The sequence below is a fragment of the Crocuta crocuta genome, unplaced genomic scaffold (assembly GCF_008692635.1).
Source record: "Crocuta crocuta isolate KB4526 unplaced genomic scaffold, BGI_CrCroc_1.0 scaffold28, whole genome shotgun sequence".
In the NCBI taxonomy this organism is placed as follows: domain Eukaryota; kingdom Metazoa; phylum Chordata; class Mammalia; order Carnivora; family Hyaenidae; genus Crocuta; species Crocuta crocuta.
The window spans coordinates 10,680,692-10,700,295 of NW_027533256.1; the positions used below are offsets into that span (position 1 = coordinate 10,680,692).

At 37.7% G+C, this 19,604-nt stretch overlaps 1 protein-coding gene, 1 long non-coding RNA gene and 1 pseudogene across 5 annotated transcripts in view; 2 read left to right on the top strand and 1 right to left on the bottom strand.

Annotated features, from left to right (window-relative positions):
• Positions 1–19,604, top strand: part of MARCHF8 (membrane associated ring-CH-type finger 8) — a 126,456-nt gene that overhangs the window by 44,623 nt on the left and 62,229 nt on the right. For both annotated transcript variants that reach the window (XM_077746378.1, XM_077746382.1), the window contains exon 2: positions 13,545–13,724. In XM_077746378.1, coding sequence (XP_077602504.1) covers positions 13,623–13,724 — 102 coding nt within the window. In that variant the 5' untranslated portion in view covers positions 13,545–13,622. The remainder of the gene's footprint in view (positions 1–13,544; positions 13,725–19,604) is intronic.
• LOC144217017 (uncharacterized) lies at positions 8,956–11,479 on the bottom strand. 3 transcript variants are annotated; one of them, XR_013330820.1, is made up of 3 exons: positions 11,391–11,479; positions 9,532–9,575; positions 8,956–9,202 (listed from the first exon to the last, which is right to left on the bottom strand). It is a non-coding gene; the product is annotated as an uncharacterized LOC144217017 (long non-coding RNA). The 3 variants fall into 3 exon arrangements; XR_013330819.1 differs by having other exon boundaries at positions 9,452–9,575; XR_013330818.1 differs by having other exon boundaries at positions 8,956–9,575.
• On the top strand, positions 12,314–12,419 carry LOC144217043 (U2 spliceosomal RNA; annotated as a pseudogene).

The following is a 19,604-nucleotide window of genomic DNA, read 5'->3' on the forward strand; positions in this document are numbered from 1 at the left end:
CCTCAGGTTCAGAATCTTCTGCAGAATTCAGATGTTAGTCCAGGTCCTTCACCCCAGTAATCATTCTTGGTTCATCTAATTCACACACATGGTGGAGTGGTTCCTCTGAACTCTCCCAGGGTCGTTGGAGAAGATGGTATGTGCTGTCTTGAGCTGTGTCCCACCTACCCCATGTTATTTTCTCCCTTACTTGCTCCGTTGCTCTGCACCTTGGCATTCTAAATTACACCCACTGGGCTTCAAGTCTGCAGCACGTCTCCACTTTCTAATCTACCACTTGCTTTTAGCTAAGAATAACTTAGCCCCAGGTTCTATCAGTTTTCCTTAGCGGCCCATTTTACTCCCCTTGGGCAGCATTGTTGGGTGTACCTGGAGTCCACTCTGCCCCTCTTCTTGAATAATCTACTGAGATAGTTTAAAGGTATGTTTCTAAGTTTTATATAGTTGTAATAGTGAAAGGATATAACATTATATATAATATATAAAACATATAGTTAAATTGAAGATATGGACTGTTTTTCTAAAAAAAATTTAATATATATATTTTTTATCTTTGAGAGCAAGAGAGACAGAGCACGAGCCGGGAGAGTCAGAGAGAGAGGGAAACACAGAATCTGAAACAGGCTCCAGGCTCTGAGCTGTCAGCACAGACCCCAACTTGGGGCTTGAACTCATGGACTGCGAGATCATGACCTGAACTGAAGCCGGTCACTTAACTGACTGAGCCACCCAGGTGCCCCTGGACTGTATTTCTAAAATGCAATATTTTGGGGTGCCTAGGTGGCTCAGTTGGTTGAGCGCCAACTTCAGCTCAGGTCATGATCTCACAGTTGGTGCTGATAGCTCAGAGCCTGGAGCCTACTTCAGATTCTGTGTCTCCCTCTCTCTGCTCCTCCCCTGATCTCTCTCTCTCTCTCTCTCAAAAATAAAATAAATATAAAATGCAATATTTTTATGTGGCTTGTGATACAAATTTGCAAGTAAACTCAAAATGATAGTTAAATATCTTAAAAGTTAGACCCAACTATCGAACCACATTTTACTGCCTTAAAATAACCACTTTTGAAATATCTAGATTATTATCTTTTTTGAAGTTTTAGCAAATATACCTAGTACTTTGGCCAGTTGATACTTCATATACACAAATGTGCAGGAAAAAGCTTGTTACTATTTAATACTTCAAATGTGGATTCCATGTTATTTATCTTCTGTATCCACCATGATTATAACTCTTCTCTACCATAACAAAGCCACCAACACCTGGTTTTACCTTTGTCTTTCCAATAGCAATGCCACAATGCGGTAAAAAAGAAAATCTGCTTATTTTAGGTTCACCTTATAAGTCACCACAGGCTACCGTGTTTGGTGAAATATGGCTATGAAACTTGAGGCAAGTTGCCTAACCTTCTCTAAGACATGTGTGAAATGGAAATAAAATAGTTTCCCTAACTCCCGGCACTTTTGTGAGAATTAAATGAATTAATGCATGTGAAGCACTGAAGATTTGCAGATGCTCATCTCTTGTGTTTTTCCTGTAGCATTAGTATCCACAGGTGGTATATCTATACTTTTAAGTTGGTTTCTCTCATGTTTACAGGGTTTATGCTTTGAATTTCATTTTCTACTTGAGCATTGCTTTTCTATTTTTTTAAATGTAACTTCATTGATGTTACTCTTTATCACCTCTAGTCATGCTCTGAATTATTTTTGGAGATTTAAAAACTAATAGACTATCATCTTTGTTTCTGAGTTTGAGTCAACTTTAATCTGTGGAATGTGTTTGTGTGTTTTATGATTTCTTTTTCTTTACTTTTGGTAATTGCATATAACTTTTCTGTCAGTTATTGCTTTGTTGTGTTGCATTTAAAATTTTTATTATTTGTTTAATGTTTATTTTCCACTATGGAAAATAGTAATGAGGTTCCTCAAAAAGTTAAAAAGAGAACTACCCTACTATCCAGTAATTGCACTACTGGGTATTTACCCCCGAAATACAAAAACATTAACTCAGAGAGATACATGCAACCCTCTGTTTATAGCAGCAGTATTTAGAATAGCCAAACTATGGAAGCAGCCCAAGTGTCCATCAGTAGATGAATAATAGATAAAGAAGATGTGTGTATATATACAATTGAATATTATTCAGCCATAAAAAGAATGAAATCTTGCCATTTGCAATGATACAGATAAGCTAGAGATTATAGTGCTCAGTGAATGAAGTCACTCAGAGAAAGACAAATACCATTCAGTTTACTCATGAAATTTAAGAAACAAAACAAATAAGCAAAGGAAAAAAATAACAGAAAAACCACAAAACAGACTCTTAACAATACAGAACAAACATTGATGGCTGCCGCAGGGGAGTTACGTTGGAGGGATGGGTGAAATAGGAGATGAGGATTAAGGGAGTGTGCTAGGGATGAGCACTGGGTGATGTATGTAATTGTTGAATCACTGTATTGTATGCCTGAAACTAATATAACGTTGTATTTAACTATGCTGGAATTTAAATTTAAAAAAATAACACGAGGGCTAGAAAATGTCCTTTAGGTTTAGCAGCATAGAGAACAATGTTGACTTTACTGTATTGAAGCCAGATTGCTGTGAGATGAAATGTGCATAGAAAATGAAGAAATGTCAGTTCAGAAGAGCTCTAGAGTATGTAAGACCTTTGTTTTGCTGTCAAAAAGCAGGATACATGGGACGATCCCAAGAGTCAAGTGACGTTTTCTCCCCCCTTTTGTTTCTCTTTTTTTTTAAAAAAACATTTTTTAAACATTTTTTCATTTTTGATAGAGACAGATTGCGAGCGGGGGAGGGGCAGAGTGAGAGGGAGACACAGAATCTGAATAGTAGGCTTCAGGCTCTGAGCTGTCAGAAACTGTTTTCTAATTTTGCTTATAATTTTGAATTTTCAAGAGTACTTTTTTCTTTTTAATGTTACCATATTTTAGCTTTATGGTTGGTATATCATCTGTACACCTATGAGGATGTTGACTGACTTATTTAAAAGGGTTTTAAAAACTCTAATCTTTATTTCTGCTAGTTGTTGTCATTTTGTATTATTATTTTGGTTACTTTCATTTGGAACTCTTCTCCCAAGTTTGATCAGTGATTAAGAAAGGCCAAGAACATTTTCTGTGAAATGAAGGAACAGAGGTTGTATTGCATTGAAGTGAGTTGTAAAAGGCAAGAAAGTGAAGAACATTGTACATGGCTCAGAAAGTTTGCTTATAGAGGGAAAGAGGATAGGAGAATTGAAAGCATTTTTATTTTTGTTTTTATAAAAAGATGGGAGATCCACAAAGCACTTTAAAATTCTTTATTGATCTGGAATTTAATAATTCTTTAATAGCATCTAATTACATAATCTACTTTATGGATTTTCCTTGGAAAACTCTTACCTTGTTGGTGTGAAGAAGCCATTAGAAAAGAGAGGATGAAAGTATGAGGTAGGAGGATGGCTGATAAGTGAGGCCACTGAATAGCCAGATGAAGAGGCGAGTGGAGAGCCCAGGTATAGTCCCAGAGTTGGGGTCTCCTTTTCCTTTGAACCACATAATATAATTAACATAATTAATGAAGGGGTTGGGGACAATGGGCAAGTTTATGTGATTGGTGGCAGGAAATTGAGGAATTTTTACAGTAAATATTGTTTGAACAGCAAAAGTACCCAATCTCATTGCCAGATCCTTGGCATGTGGGCTTTCTTCACACATGGAAATATCTCTAAGAAGAATAATCCATTCTCCTGGTGGAAAAAAGGCATTCACTATTTTGGAACAAGATAATCATGATTAAAAGGATGAAACATTTATTGATTGTCTGTGGTTATGTTCTGTGAAAGATGATGGTTCCTGCCACAGGTTTTTCTGCCATAGTAACAGGGACAGACATATACCGGGAGAAAAAAAGGGTAGTGTAAGCAACTGATAGCTTTCCAAGTGGTGGGCAAATGCTCAGATATATCGATAGTCTGCCATATTGTAATACTAGACTCATATTTGCCACATGTTCATGTTGTGAATTTTCATTTCTGTTGGTGTGTAATGGCCATTCCATTTCGTGAGAAATATACAAACTAAAAATAGTATGACATGACAGTATTAATAAAGTCTTACTATATGTAAGATATCAAAGAATGCAGTCTCGAAAATTAGTAACTGTAGAATGAAAGTCAAATGTAATAAAACATTATGAAGGTGAACTGTTCTCATGACACACTATGCTTTTTTTTTTTTTAATTTTTATGTTTGTTTATTTTTGAGAGACAGAGACAGAGAGCATAAGCAGGGGAGGGGCAGAGAGAGAGGGAGACACAGAATCCGAAGCAGGCTCCAGGCTCTGAGCTGTCAGCACAGAGCCTGACGCGAGGCTTGAACCCATGGACTTTGAGATCATGACCTGAGCCAAAGTCAGAAGCCTACTGACTGAGCCACCCAGGTGCCCCCCAACTATGCTGTTTTTAAAGGGAGAGTGCTTTGGGAAAATCTTAAAAGAAATGCTGACAAAATTGAGAAGGAACATAAAATAAACCCTACGGTGCTTGAAAACATCTATGTCCTGAGAATGCATCTTCCTACTTTATTCATGTAGAAAGATTAGGCTTGAGTTCTGTGAGTCCTTCAGAAATGTACTTCTCACAGAAAAGAGCCCTTTTCTGGTTGTATATATTCATTGGTAACATAGGTCTCTGACTGTTCCCAACTTAAGTGGAACGGCTTGAGCTTTTAATTTTAGCTCTTCAAATATTTAAATTGTAAAAAATAATATATCGTCACTAAACGTTTAAAAAATAGAGAAGTGAAGAGTCATTTATATTGCCACATCATTAAGCCACTGTTAGCATTTTTTTTTTTTTTTAAAATTTCTGAGAGAGAGAGAGACAGCGTGAGCAGGAGAGGGTCAGAGAAAGAGGGAGATACAGAATCTGAAGCAGGCTCCAGGCTCCGAGCTAGCTGTCAGCACAGAGCCCGACGTGGGGCCCGATCCCACAAACCATGAGATCATGACCTGAGCTGAAGTCCAACGCTCAACCGACTGAGCCACTGAGGCGCCCCGCCACTGTTAGCATTTTTAACAAGTTTCCTTCCTAGCATTTTTGCTTGTATGTATATTAACATAGTCATAATTACAGTATGTGTTTAATTTATATCATCTGCTTTTTATCAAATCCATGTTGCTTCTAATGCCCACATAATATTCCTTTGATTGTACCAGCACTACAATTTACTTAGCTTTTTTTCAGTTTGGGGAAATTACAGGAACTGTCTGTTTTTCTTTGTTGTAAATCATGTTATGGTGGAAGTCTTGGGGCTTGTAGATTTTTGTGTATTTTCTCAAGCTAAGCTTCCTGCAGGTAAGCTCCTTCACAGTTTTTGCCCTGTTGTGCAACATTTTTCCTGATAGGCATTCTGAGTTTATGATTATTGCCAGAGAGTTGTAAGAACACAAGTTCAGTGCTGATTGGTCAGTGATAGATTTCATCATATTTTTGTAGACTTTTGTAAAGGGGAAAAAATGGTTCCCTGAGCTGTTGCTTTTCCCTGATTAAGAAAATGTTAAGTGAGGACCTGTGTTATGTCCTCATTTGTGAAGTGGCTGTTCCTAAGCCCTACCCATTTTATCTGTGGAGATTTTAGTGTTTTTGAAAAGCTATTTGTATTAACTTTTTATATATAAAAGATACTGATTTTCTGTCCCATATCCTACAAATATTTTCCAGTCTTTTTTTTTTTTTTGGCCTATTTTTNTGATAAGGTCATATCTATAAATCTTTCATAATTTTTTTTCTGTTAATTCGAGGCTTAGAAAGTCAGTCTCCCTTTAGTTCCTTAATTTGAAATTGCATTTTGTGTGTTTTTTTTTAACATTTAACTTGTGTATCTGTAAGAATTTATTTCAATAAATGAAATATGAGTTTTTAAAAATGTTTTTATTTGTTTATTTAAATACTTATTTATTTTTGAGAGAGAGACACACACAAGCTGGGGAGGAGCAGAGAGAAAGGGGGAGAGAGAGAATCCCAAGCAGGCTCCATGCTGTCAGCACAGAGTCCAATACAGGGCTCAATCTAACAAACTGTGAGATCATGACCTGAGCCAAAATCAAGAGTCAGACATTTAACTGACGGAACCATCCAGGCCCCTCTGAAGTGTGAGTCTTAATTGATATTATTTCCCCTCCCAAATTCTTTTTTTTAAATGTTTATTTATTTGGGGAAGGGTTGGGGAGGGACAAAGAGAGAGAGAAAGAACCCAAGAAGGCTCCGTGCTGTAAGTGCAGAGCCCGATGTGGGCTTGAACCCACCGAACCGTGAGATCATAACCCTAGCTGAAATCAAGATTCTGGTTCTTAACTGACTGAGCCACCCAGGTACCCCTTCCCTTCCAAATTTTTGTCTAGTTATCCCAGCATCAGTTAAAAAGAAACTTTCCCCTTTCCTAGAATTTTGGGCTGCTGTTTTACTCTTCTGTATAATTCAATCAGTTTTTGGACTTTTTCAGTCTTGGACCTGTATCTTGCTGTTTTAATAATAATTATTGCCTAGTTATGTCTATATTTCAAGAGAATTCATCTCTCTATTACTTCTTAACATTTTTATTTGATCATCTTATTAATTCTTATGCATACTTTCAGAATAATTTTTGTCAAGTAGAAAATCTTGCTTAGACTTTGGAATTACATTAAATATATGCTTTATTTGTGGAGAACACAATTTATTATTATAATACAAACTATTATTGTTTCCAGATATACTCTAAAATCACTAAATGTTTTTCGTTAAAAGTTCTTAAGTAGCTTTTTAAATCATTTATCTCTGTTTCATGATTTTTGTTTTGTTGATATATAGGAGTGTTGGTGACATTATGTATTCATATACTTTTTTCTTACCCTAGAATGCATTACTGATTTTATATAAATTTTTATGTTTTTAACTGATTCTGGTAGTTCTTAGAAAATTCCTTTAAGGGGTGCCTGGGTGGCTTGGTTGTTGAAGTGTCCGACTTCAGCTCAGGTCATGATCTCACAGTTCATGGGTTTGGGCCCCGTGTCGGGCTCCGTGCTGACAGCTCAGAGACTGAAGCCTGCTTCGGATTCTGTCTCCCTCTCTCTCTGCCCCCTCCTCCACTCATCCTCTGTTTCTCTCTGTCTCAAGAATAAATAAACATAAAAAGTTTAAAAAGAAAAAATTCCTTTGGGCTAAAGACATCCATGTGGCTAAATCACTCATCTGAAAGGAAATACAGAGATCAAAACCATGATGAGATACCACCTCAAACCTGTCACAATGGCTAAAATCAACATCTCAGGAAACAACAGATGTTGGTGAGGATGCAGAGAAAAGGGAACCCTTTGGCGTTGTTAGTGGGAATACAAACTGGTGTAGCCATTCTGGAAAACAGTATGGAAGTTCCTCAAAAAATAAAAAATAGAACTACCCTATGACCCAGCAATTGCACTACTAGGTATTTATCCAGAGGATATAAAAATGCTGATTCAAAGTGGCACCTGCACTCCAGTGTTTATAGCAGCACTATCAACAACAGCCAAATTATGGAAAGGGCCCAATGTCCATCAACTGATGAGCAGATAAAGATGTGGTATAGGGGCACCTGGGTGACTCAGTTGGTTAAGCATCTGACTCTGCTTGGGTCATGATCTCGTGGTTCATGGGTTTGAGCCCCACATTGGGCTCTGTGCTGACAGCTTGGAGCCTGGATGGAGCTTACTTCAGATTCTGTGTCTCTGTCTCTATCTGCCCCTCCCCTGCTCACACTCTGTCTCTCCCCCTCTCAAAAATGAATAAAAACATGTAAAAAAAAGATGATGTATATATATACAGCACATATAATGGAATATTACTCAGCCATTAAAAAGAAAGAAATCTTGCCATTTGGGGGATGAAACTAGCGTGTATTATGCTAAGCTAAGTAAGTCAGAGAAAGACAAATACCATGAGATTTCACTCGTGGAATTTAAGTAACAAAAGAGATGACCATAGGGGAAGAGAAGGAAAACTATAGAGAATAAACTGAGAGTTGCTGCAAGGGAGGTGGGGGGGTGGGCTAAATGGGTGATGAGCATTAAGGAGGACACTGGTGATGAGCACTAGGTGTTATATGTAAGTGATGAATCACTAAATTCTCCTGAAACCAATACTACACTATATGTTAACTAACTTGAATATTTAAAAAAAATAAAAGAAAATTCCTTTGGACTCTAGCTCTTTCATTACACTATACAGTTCTCTTTTTAAGTCTTAATCACATTAGAAAAGAATTCAACTATATATTAAATAATAGCAGTGGTAATGTGTTCATTTCCCTTTGCTTAAATAGAATGCCTCTAAGAGTTTTGTCATGTGAGTGTAAACTTAAATTATTTGAGATGGATGTTTTTTAAAGTTAGGGATTCTTCATTGCTATTTAAAATGTCTGTTTTGATACTGGGTTTTATCATTTGTTTCTAGCACCTAATGACATAAACTACTGATTCTGCGGGTTTTTGTTGGAAAATGGATTCTAATCCTGTGTGTTCAGGTGTCATGATATGTCGTTGACTCCCATTGTACACTGTGTACATATCTGGAGTTTCCCACAGACATGTCAAGCTCAGTGTCCATGGTGAGCTTTCCTTTACCCCCCACTCCTCTGTGCATCCTGGTCTTTTGAACGTACACCCAGAAACCAGGGTACAGTTTAGTCCCCTCACTAGACTGTATCAGTCCTACTTTTCAAATGCTCTCTTTCAAATGCTCCTTTTCAGATGCTCTCTCTTCCTTCATATTCCCAGCTTTAAGTCCTGCTTTGATCCTTCAGTGCTGTGTACTACAGCTGGTCTCCTCACTCCTGTTACTGCTTTTTTCTTTTTTTTTAATCTTTTTGTATCTGCTAGCTGCTGTGCACAGGCTTCTCATTTTTTGTATGAAATGTGCATCTGACAAAAACAGGCTTAATTTAAAGTTGTTTATTCTGAGTGCCATTCAGGATGTTAGCATTCAGCTCTGCACAATGGTGAGGAGAAGAGTGCTGCTGGAGCCTGGCACCCTGTGAGCAAGGGTACAGGGAGGCAAGCAGACCTGGGGTGACTGTCCCGCAGGGAAGCTGCAACTGGCATCTTTGTCTTCTCCTGGCTTCCTCCTTGTTGTCTGTATTTGTCTCAGGCATCATTGTTGGAATGGACAGAATCTTTCATTTATCTAAACCATTTGGAAAGCACATAGAACAGCTTAATTGTTAGGCCACGCTGGTCGTATTTTAGATCAGGCCTTCCTACCTCTCCCCTCATAGGGATAGTGTGATCAGCCTTGCTTCTCCTTATAGTCAAGCTACTAGAGATCCTAAAGAAATGTCAGAAAGAATTTGAGGTCTCGGTTGTGCAAATTTTGTGTCAGTATGAGGGGTAGGAAGGCAGAAAATGGTACTGGAAAGAAAGCAAACAAACTGGCCTTTGTGAGGCGGTGAGGGGAATCACTGCAGATGCCTGAAAAAGGAGGCTGGAAAATGTGCTGATGTTAAGAACCCTTACATTTGTGCACATGGACACAGTCTTCTTTGGTCTTCACAATAACCCTGTGAATGGAGTAGAGATTATTATTACCTTTCTGTTTTACAGCTGAAGAAACAGAGCCTTTGAAATTCCTCAGTTTACCCAACATTACACAGTTTTGAAGAGTCAAGTCTTGAACTTACATTTCTGATTGCTGATTTTGCACTTTTCCTGTTACCTTTCTCAAAACTGGAACAGTGATAGGATAACAGTGACCTTGTCATCCCAGTACATTACATTGAGATAGCACAAAGGAAAAATACAGTGTCATCTCTCTTAGTCCCTATCAGTTAAATTACGTATTTTTTAAAAAGTCTTACTGAGATATAATTCATTCAGATCCACTCATTTAAAGTATATAATTCTATGGTTTTTAGTATACTTAAGAGTTATGTGACATTACCATAATACATTTTAGAACATATTCATTGCTCTAAAAAGAAACCTTTTTAGCCATTATCCCTCACCCCCCATCCCTACACTAGTCCTTGGCAATCAGTAATCTACTTTCTGTTTCTATATGTGCCTACTCTGCACACTTAATACAAATGTAATCATGTTATATGTAGTCCTTTCACTTTATAATGCTTTCAGGCTTCATCCACTTGTAGCATGTATTCATATTTCTGTTTGTTGCTAAATAATAATTCCATTTTATAGATAACACATTTTATTTATCCATTCATTAACTTATGGACATTTGTGTTATTTTCACATTTTAAAGAAGATGCAGACAGTTTTCCAAAGCAGCTGCATGTATTTCCACTGGCACTGTATGAGGGTTTCAGTGTTTCCACACCCTTGCCAACACTTACCTGTCTTTAAATATAGCCATAATTGAAGTGATATCTCATGGTTTTTATTTGCATTCTCCTGTTGGCTAATGATGTTGAACAAGCCATTTTTCTTTTTTTAAAGTTTTTGTTTTAGTTCCAGTTAGTTAACATTCAGTTACATTACATTAGTTATGTTAGTTTCAGGTGTATAGTATAGTAATTCAGCACTTCCATGCATCACCCTGTGGTTATCTCCACAAGTGCATTCCCTTAATCCCTGTCACCTATTTGACCCATCCTCCCACCCACTCTCCTCTGGTAACCATCAGTTCTGTATAATTAAGATTGTGTTCAACAACCCATTTTTCATTGGATTATTTGTGTATTTATTGTTGAGTTTTGATAGTCCCTTTATATATTCAACATACAAATCCCTTATTGTTTTGCAAAAAGATTTATTCTGTTCTGTGGTTGTCTTTTCACTTTCTTGATATCTGTTGAAGCACAAATGCTTTTATTTTGGTGATGTTTAGTTTGTTTATTTTTTTAATTTGTGTAAGAGTGGAGTCTAAATTTATTCTTTTGCATGTTTAGAAGACTGTTCTTTCCCCATTAAATGGTCTTGGAATCCTTGTTGAAGAACCAGTTGACCATAGTTACATGGGCTTATTTCATGTCTCTAAATTTTATCTAAAGTCTTCTGATCCATTGACATGACATATCCATTTCCGTATTCTTAACCAGTTTGTCCATTTCTTCTAGATATGGATGTTCGTATTAGGTGTGCTGTGTTTTTCAAGTTAGCATTAGTGGGATTGAAGTTCTCATGCCTGGATTGTCAGGCATAGTGCAAAGGTTTAACTATTACTCTTCATTACAGATGAATTGGTATTAATATTTGGAAATTATGCAAAGAAAATAGTACAAGTAATACCTACTTTATACTTTTCACATGAACCTTCACAAAAAATGTGGCATGGTCAGTTTTTTGGTTTGGTTTTTAAGATTACCATTTTTATCCTAAATATTGCATAGGAGAGGGATTACTTCAGGCTGACTTACCTGGAGATAGGGGTTCAAATCAGAAGAGTAGCTTAAATGGCTGTTAAGAGGAGAGGTCCTTCAAAATTCCACAGAACACTTAAAACCTTCTCTCACATCTGTGTTTCTCTGGCATATATAGTCCTCTTCAGGCTTGTCATGGTCATGTACCAATGATGTAATAATGATTATTATACCAGAAGCACCAAAGGCAGCTAGTGGCATGATGTGGGTGGGGCTCTGGTTCGAGTTAAGTATCCCAAGAGGCCACATGGAGTTTGTCATCTGTGACAGGGACTTTGATGCATGAGTGATGAAATGATAAAAAAACTGCTCACCAGTGACTATTGTGATCTCCCAGAGAGTATAAGACAACCAGGCAGTAAGTGCCTCTTATCTTGGTGTAATGTGAACATAAATAGTCAACCCATTTCTTGGGCACAGTGCTCCATCTTGTGTCAGCTTCATCATAGGCTTGAGATAAAGTAGATGATGTATAACATGCACTAGCATTTTAGTAATTGATTAGAATATCTAGACGTTAATATCATCTACTGTATTTCTGGTTTTATTGGTTATCAGTGATCACCTACCTGTTATAAAACTAGACTTTTGAAAACAATATTCTTGTAGCTCATTTTTTCATAGTATTGATACCTTCTAGTTTCTTATTTTTGTTGCTTGTTGATCAGAGAATCTTATGAAGGGAATTAATTTTGTGAGTTCTTTTGCTCTTTAGTTTGGCTAAGTAAAACTGTCAGAGGTGAGACCAGCCACACAAACACCTACCTTTGTTCCAGAGCAGAGTATGGGGAGGCAGAGGTGGACTATAAATGGCTGCTCTTCAGATGTGACCTTAAGGTTGTCAGGCCCTCTTGTTTACATTCCCTGCCTATTGCCTCAGCCTCCAATACATGGTTAATAAGTGAAGACCCCAAAATTAGATCGCTTCTCGGCCTTTTGGCTAAGATCAAGTGTAGTATCTGTTCTTATCAGCTTAAGATCCCAAAATTAGAGATGCATTGTTTTAGTTTAATGTTTCCATCCTTTGTTAAAATGCAGATAACATGAAACATATATTAAACCTATGGATAATTTGGATATATAATTGGTTTTGTATACTGCATTTGATGGATTTCAATGGGCATGGGATAAGAGGATAGAGAACACACAACTCAATTACCCGGAATTTTGGAAGAATGTAGGAGAAAACCAGAAAAAGGCAGGTGTGCTTGGAATCATTGAATCAAGCTTATTTAGAAACTATTATTTTACCTAAAAGCAGCCTTTTCAAGATCCCAGGAATATCCATGATGGCCCAGGAATATTCCATGGAAAATTCTTTAGAACAGAGTTAGCAAACTACAGGCCATGGGCCAAATCTAGCCTGCCACCTGCTTCTGTAAATAAAGTTTTATTGGAACATAACCATTCTCATTCATTTGTGCACACTTGAGCAAGCAGGGAGAGACAGAGAGGGAGAGAGAGAATCCCAACCAGGCTTTGTACTGTTAGCGCAGAGCCCGATGTGAGGCTTGATCTCATGAACCGTGAGATCATGACTTGAGCTGAAATCAAGAATTAGATACTCAACTGACTGAGCCACTTAGGCACCCCACAGAATTGAGCAGTTTTAAAACTATATGGCTCACAGTGCCTAAAGTATTTACTGTCTGGCCCTTTATAGGAAAAAGTTTGCCCACAACTGGTCTAGAGAGTCTACACTTTAAGAAGGTTAAGCATAGATCATAGATAGCTTAAATTTATTTTAGACTTTTATGCCTTTAATCTTACCATTATGTAGATTCAGGGGCAACGGTTTTAAGGAAAGAGCACTACTTCTATCAGAATGAATGCTTGTGCAAGGAAAAAAATTAACTTCAAAAATATTCTTAGAGGATGACACTGCTGTGTTTAAAACCTAATAGCCAGTGGAAAATTAATATCTGACTGTACATGTACATGCCTCTTTCAAGTGTTTCCATCTTATTGCATGAGAAAAATATTAAAATTTCCCCCACAAACATTTATCTTCTGTTGGTTTTGAAGACCAAGTGTTTATATCAGATACTGTAACTGGTTCATATAAGAATATAAATATAAAATGCTAGTCTCACTGTTGGAGATTTGAAGTGGTATGTCAAGCTCAATTATGTCTTGTCTTCTCTCTCTCAGTTTGAAGTCCATGGCCCAAAATGACTCTACCACTGGAGACTCTGTTCAGTAAAGAAGACAACCAGACAGGAGGCTGGGATGAGCATGCCACTGCATCAGATCTCTGCCATTCCAGCCCAGGATGCCACCGCTGCTAGAGTCTACAGAAGTAAGACCAAAGAAAAGGAGAGGGAAGAGCAGGTATTAGGAGAACACCTTTTTTTAAGTTTCATTATTTTTGTTGTTTTCATTAAATACAGCCTAGAATGATAAGCTCTGATGATCAGGGTTTTCTCTGGTAATACACTAAAATATGTATGGTGTAAATAGTTGGGCTCAGCAGTCCTTTATAGGTTTCTAGGTTTTCAGACTTTGGTATTACCTTATTCTGCCATGGTTATACATGACTTGTCTTCATTGCCTAAAATTATATAATTTTTTTCTGGTAAATCTCGGAGTAAAAGTTCTTTGAAATCTCAGAACATGATGCAAAGGATAAATTAATTTGAACCAAGATTTTATAAATACCTTGTACATACTAGTCTCTGCTTGCTGCAAGGATATCTTAGTTAACATCACAGAGCCTATCTCTGCCTTCGTATGGCTCTTGATCTGGCCTGACAATTAAAATTCATTAGAGTCTAAGGATAAAGTCAGTGAGAGAGGAATTCAGGAACACCGAACTCCAGCCCAAGGGGTCAGGAATGGCATCCTGGAGAAGATGACCTGTATATAGAGAACCTGAACTCTGACTTGGAGTTAGCTCAGAGAAAATAGAATGTTCCAGTTGGGAGAAATATTATATGGTGAAAGCCCGAAGGTTAAAGCAAGATGAGTTTGAAGAGATTAAAATAGAATAACAGGAGCATGAAGGGTAATGGCAAGATAGGAGGTTGGAAAAGTTACAGGAGTTACCATAAAGAGTTTGGATTTATCTTTGCAGAATTAATGATCAAATTTGCATCCTTAAAACTTTCACTCAGACTGCAGTTTGGAGAGTGAATTGAATCAGTGGTAGACTAGTTACGAGAATTATTTAATATAAGCCTACCTAGGCCAAGTTTGGCAAATTTTTTCTGTAATGGGCCAGATAGTAAATGTTTTAGACTTTGTGGGCCAGTCACACCTCCTCAGTTCTACCATTGCAGTGTGAAGATAGTCAAAGACAATATATAAATGAATGGTCATGATTGTGTTCCAATAAAACTTTACTTACAAAATCTGGTAACAGGTCAGATTTGGCCTGCAGGCCATAGTTTGCCAGTCCTTGGCCTGAGGAAAAAGTGATGGTGACTTCATCTGGGATGGGTAGTGGGGATAGAGAGATATTTAGCTTATTAATCCACTGGGCTTGATAATTAATGCGGGGTAAGATAGGGAGGAATCAAGGATGACTCCTACTTTCCCCTTGCCTTTACCTTGTGCTGTACAAACATGTGCTGATTAGTTCTCACAGCATTCCTATTTTGTAGTAAATCTTTGTTGAAGACTAAAGAATCCTTGTTAAATCAAAAAGTAATAAGTCTTGTTTCAAGTTGAGTCATTGTAGTTGATAGGACACATTTTTTGCCTTATTTCATAAATAATTAAAAAAAAAAACGAATCTATCAGGGCACCTGGCTGACTTAGATAAGCATAAGACTCTTGATTTCGGCTCAGATCATGAACTTATGATTCTGAGATTGAGCCCCGTGTTGGGCTCTACACTGTCTGTGGAGCCTGCTTGGGATTCTTTCTCTTTCTCTGTCTGCCCCTCTCTTGTTCATGCTCTTTCTCTCTCTCTCTCTCAAAATAAATGAACTTTCTAGAAAATACAAGAAACCCAGATCTGTTAAATCATAGCTCTTAAAGTACATTGACTACAGAAAATGAAAAGTTACCCTATAAATTAAAAGGGGGTCTCCATATTCTTAGTTTATGTTTTCCTTTCTTCAGTTGTTTGCATTATCAATCTGCACCCTATTTTGCTGAGCTCTTGGGAGAAGTGTGGTTAGCATTGCTTGAAAGGCTGACCAGGGGCAGTGGTGGAATAGATGGGTTTTGGATGTAGTATTTTCAGTATTTCAGTTTTCCCTTAATTTGCTGGAGATGGGAGAATACCCCCAAATATCTTTCCCATATTCGTTCAGTTTTCATTTAAGTTCATAGTCTTCTTTTAAGATTCATTTAAATTAATAGTCTTTTCTTATAACCCTTTAGCCCACATGGATTTTTTAAATTAAAAAAATTTTTTAATTTTTATTTATTTTTTAATTTACATCCAAGTTAGCATATAGTGCAATCATGATTTCAGGAGGAGATTGCTTAATGCCTTTTAGCCCATACCCCCACAGCCCCTTCAGCAACCCTCTGTTCTCCACATTTAAGAGTCTCTTATGTTTTGTTCCCTTCCCTTTTTTTATATTATTTTTGCTTCCCTTCCCTTATGTTCCTCTGTTTTGTATCGTAAATTCCTCATATGAGTGAAATTATAAGATATTTGTCTTTCTCGGACTAATTTGCTTAGCATAATACCCTCTAGTTCCATCCGCATAGTTGCAGATGGCAAGACTTCATTCTTTTTGATTGCCTGGTCAATACTCCATTGTATATATATATACCACATCTTCTTTATCCATTCATCCATTGATGGACATTTGGGCTCTTTCCATACTTTGGCTATTGTTAATAGTGCTGCTGTAAACATTGGGGTGCATGTACCCCTTCAAAACAGCCCACGTGTATCCTTTCAATAAATACCTAGTAGTGCAGTTGCTGGGTCATAGGGTAGTTCTATTTTTAATTTTTTGAAGAACCTCCATACTGTTTTCCAGAGTGACTGCGCCAGTTTGCATTCCCACCAGCAGGGCAAAAGAGATCTTCTTTCTCCACATCCTCTCCAACATCCGTTGCTTGAGTTGTTAATGTTTTGAGGTGGTATCCCATTGTGGTTTTGATTTGTATTTCCCTGATGACAAGTGGTGTTGAGCATTTTTTCATGTGTCGATTGGCCATCTGGATGTCTTTTTTGGAGAAGTGTCTATTCTTGTCTTTTGCCCACTTTTTCACTGGATTATTTGGTTTTTTGGGGTTTGATAAGTTCATTATAGATTTTGGATACTAACTCTTTATTTGATATGTTGTTTGTAAATATCTTCTCCCATTCTGTCAGTTGGCTTTTAGTTTTAACTGTTTACGTTGCTGTGCAGAATCTTTTTACCTTGATGAAGTCCCAATAGTTTATTTTTGCTTTGTTTTCTTTGCCTCCGGAGACGTGTTAAGTAAAAGTTGCTGTGTCTGAGGTCAAAGGGGTTTTGCCTGTTTTCTCCTTGAGGATTTTGATGGCATCCTGTCTTACATTTAGTTCTTCCATCCGTTTTGAGCTTATTTTAGTGTATGGTGTAAGAAAATGGTCCAGGTTCATTTTCTGCATGTCGCTGTCCAGTTTTCCCAGCACCATTTGCTGAAGAGACTGTCTTTATTCCATTGGATAGTCTTTCCTGCTTTGTCAAAGATTAGTTGGCCATACGTTTGTGGGTCCATTTTTGGGTTCTCTATTCTGTTCTATTGATCTGAGTGTCTGGTTTTGTGCCAGTACTACACTATCTTGATGATTACAGCTTTGTAATACAGCTTGAAGTCCGGGATTGTGATGCCTCCAGCTTTGGTTTTCTTTTTCAAGATTGCTTTGGCTATTCAGGGTTTTTTCTGGTTCCATACAAATTTTAGGATTGTTTGTTCTAGCTCTGTGAAGAATGCTCGTGTTATTTTGATAGGGATTGCTTTGAATATGTAGATTGCGTTGGGCAGTATTGACATTTTAACGGTATTTGCTCTTCCTATCCAGGGGCATGGAATATTTTTCCATTTTTTGTGTCTTCTTCAATTCCTTTCATAAGCTTTCTATAGTTTTCAGTGATAGGTTTTTCATCTATTTGATCAGATTTATTCCTGTGTATTTTATGGGTTTTGGTGCAATTGTAAATGGGATTGATGCCTTGATTTCTCTTTCTGTTGCTTCATTATTGATGTATAGGAATGCAGTTGATTTCTGTGCATTGATTTTATATCCTGTGACTTTGCTGAATTCATGCATAAGTTCTAGCAGTTTTTTTGTGGGATCTTTTGGGTTTTCCATATAGAGTATTATGTCATCTGCTAAAAGTGAAAGCTTGACTTCCTTCTAGCCAGTTTGGATGTTTCTTATTCCTTTGTGTTGTCTGATTGCTGAGGCTAAGACTTCCAGTATTATGTTGAATAACAGTGACAGGGTGGACATCCGTGTCATGTTCCTGACTTTAGGGAGAGAGCTCTCAGTTTTTCCCCCAAATGCATTTTGAAAAATGCTTATTTAATTATTTTGAGAGAGACAGAAAGAGCATGAGTGGGAGGAGTGGCAGAGTGAGAGTGAGAGTGAGAGAGAGAGAGAGAGGGAGAGAGAGAGAGAGAATCTTAAGCAGGCATGGAGCCTGAGCCTGACTCTGGTATCGAACTCAGAACTGTGAGATCGTGATCTGAGCTCAAATCAAGAGTTGGATGTTCAACTGACTGAGCAATCCAAGTGCCCCATAGCCCCAGTGGATTTTTAAATACCACTAAATAGAACATCTTTTTAGTCTAGGGTGCTTGCCTGCCTATATGGAGTTGAGGTTGCTTGGTCCCTAGTCATTGTAGTATTGAATTTGGACACCAGATGGCAGGAATTTCTTGGTGTATATACCTGCACACATATACATGTATATGTACATATATATACACACACATATATATGCGCACACACACACACACACACATACATGAGGAGGCTCTGCTTGTTAGGTGTAAAGGAAGAAGTCCAACATTTTAGGCCAGGAAGAGAGATTCTTTTTGATATAAAACCCTATTACAGATTCATTGTGGTAGATATTCAGTAAATACTTGTTGAATTGATCTATTTGATGTTTTTTTTTTTTAAGGTTTGGATAAATAGTATTAATTATATTCATGGAATTGGGATTTTTATAAATATAATTTATTGTCATATTGGCTAACATATGATGTGTAAAGTGTTCTCTTGGTTTTGGAGGTAGATATCCGTGGTTCATTGTTTACATACAACACCCAGTGCTCATCTCAACAAGTGCCCTCTCAGTGCCCGTCACTCATTTTCCCCTCTCCTCCACCCCCCTACCAACCCTCAGTTTGTTCTTTGTATTTACGAGTCTCTTATGATTTGCCTTCTTCCATCTATGAATTAGGATTTTTTGTAAAGTTCATTTATTTTTGAGAGAGGGAGAAAACACAGTGGGGGAGGGGCAGAGAGAGAAGGAAAAAGAGAATCCCAAGCAGGCTCCACACTGTCAATACAAAGCCTGATGTGGGGCTCAAACCCACAAACATTGAGATCATGACCTGAGCTGAAATTCAGCATGTAACCGACTGAGCCACCCAAGTCCTCCTGGAATTGTAATTTTAATTGGTATTGGAAGAGGCACCATTCTGTTGCACTTCAGTGTGGGGAATAGTTGGAACACCTGATGGCAGTGTGACAGTTCTGGCAATCAGGGAGCCAAGGTGAGGGAGCAGGTAGTAGAATTGCAGCTAAGACAGGAGCTTGAAGGACACCATGAGTTGTGGCAGCAGCTGGCACATTACTGAAAATGATTTTTGTAGGTGTCAAAGATCTGAAATGTGTCAGAATTGGTTTGGAAGGCACATTTTTGTCCATTAGAGTTTTTCTTTATCCAGTTTCCTTGTTACAGTGAGTTCAAAACAGAATCCTTTGGTACAGTTTCTGATGGCTTGTGTTTGGGAGAGGAGGTGAAGAGGGTAAGAGAAGCTCTGCACAGAGCTTCCTTCCTTCCCATCCTCCATTCTTAGAACTGCAGAGATGAACTTTATCTCAGTCTCTAGAAAGGATAACATGAGACGGTTCATTACATCAATAAGAATTTTATTCCTTTTGAATCTTGTGAGAAGAGAGAGGCATTGCAATTTACAGAGTCAAATAATCCAGCTGTTAACATTGACAGTTTGTCAGATGTTTATAGATGTGTGGTTCTCTAGCACCCACTGCATGAGCCCATGTCTATACAGATCTAAGAAGAGCTCATGACTTTTACA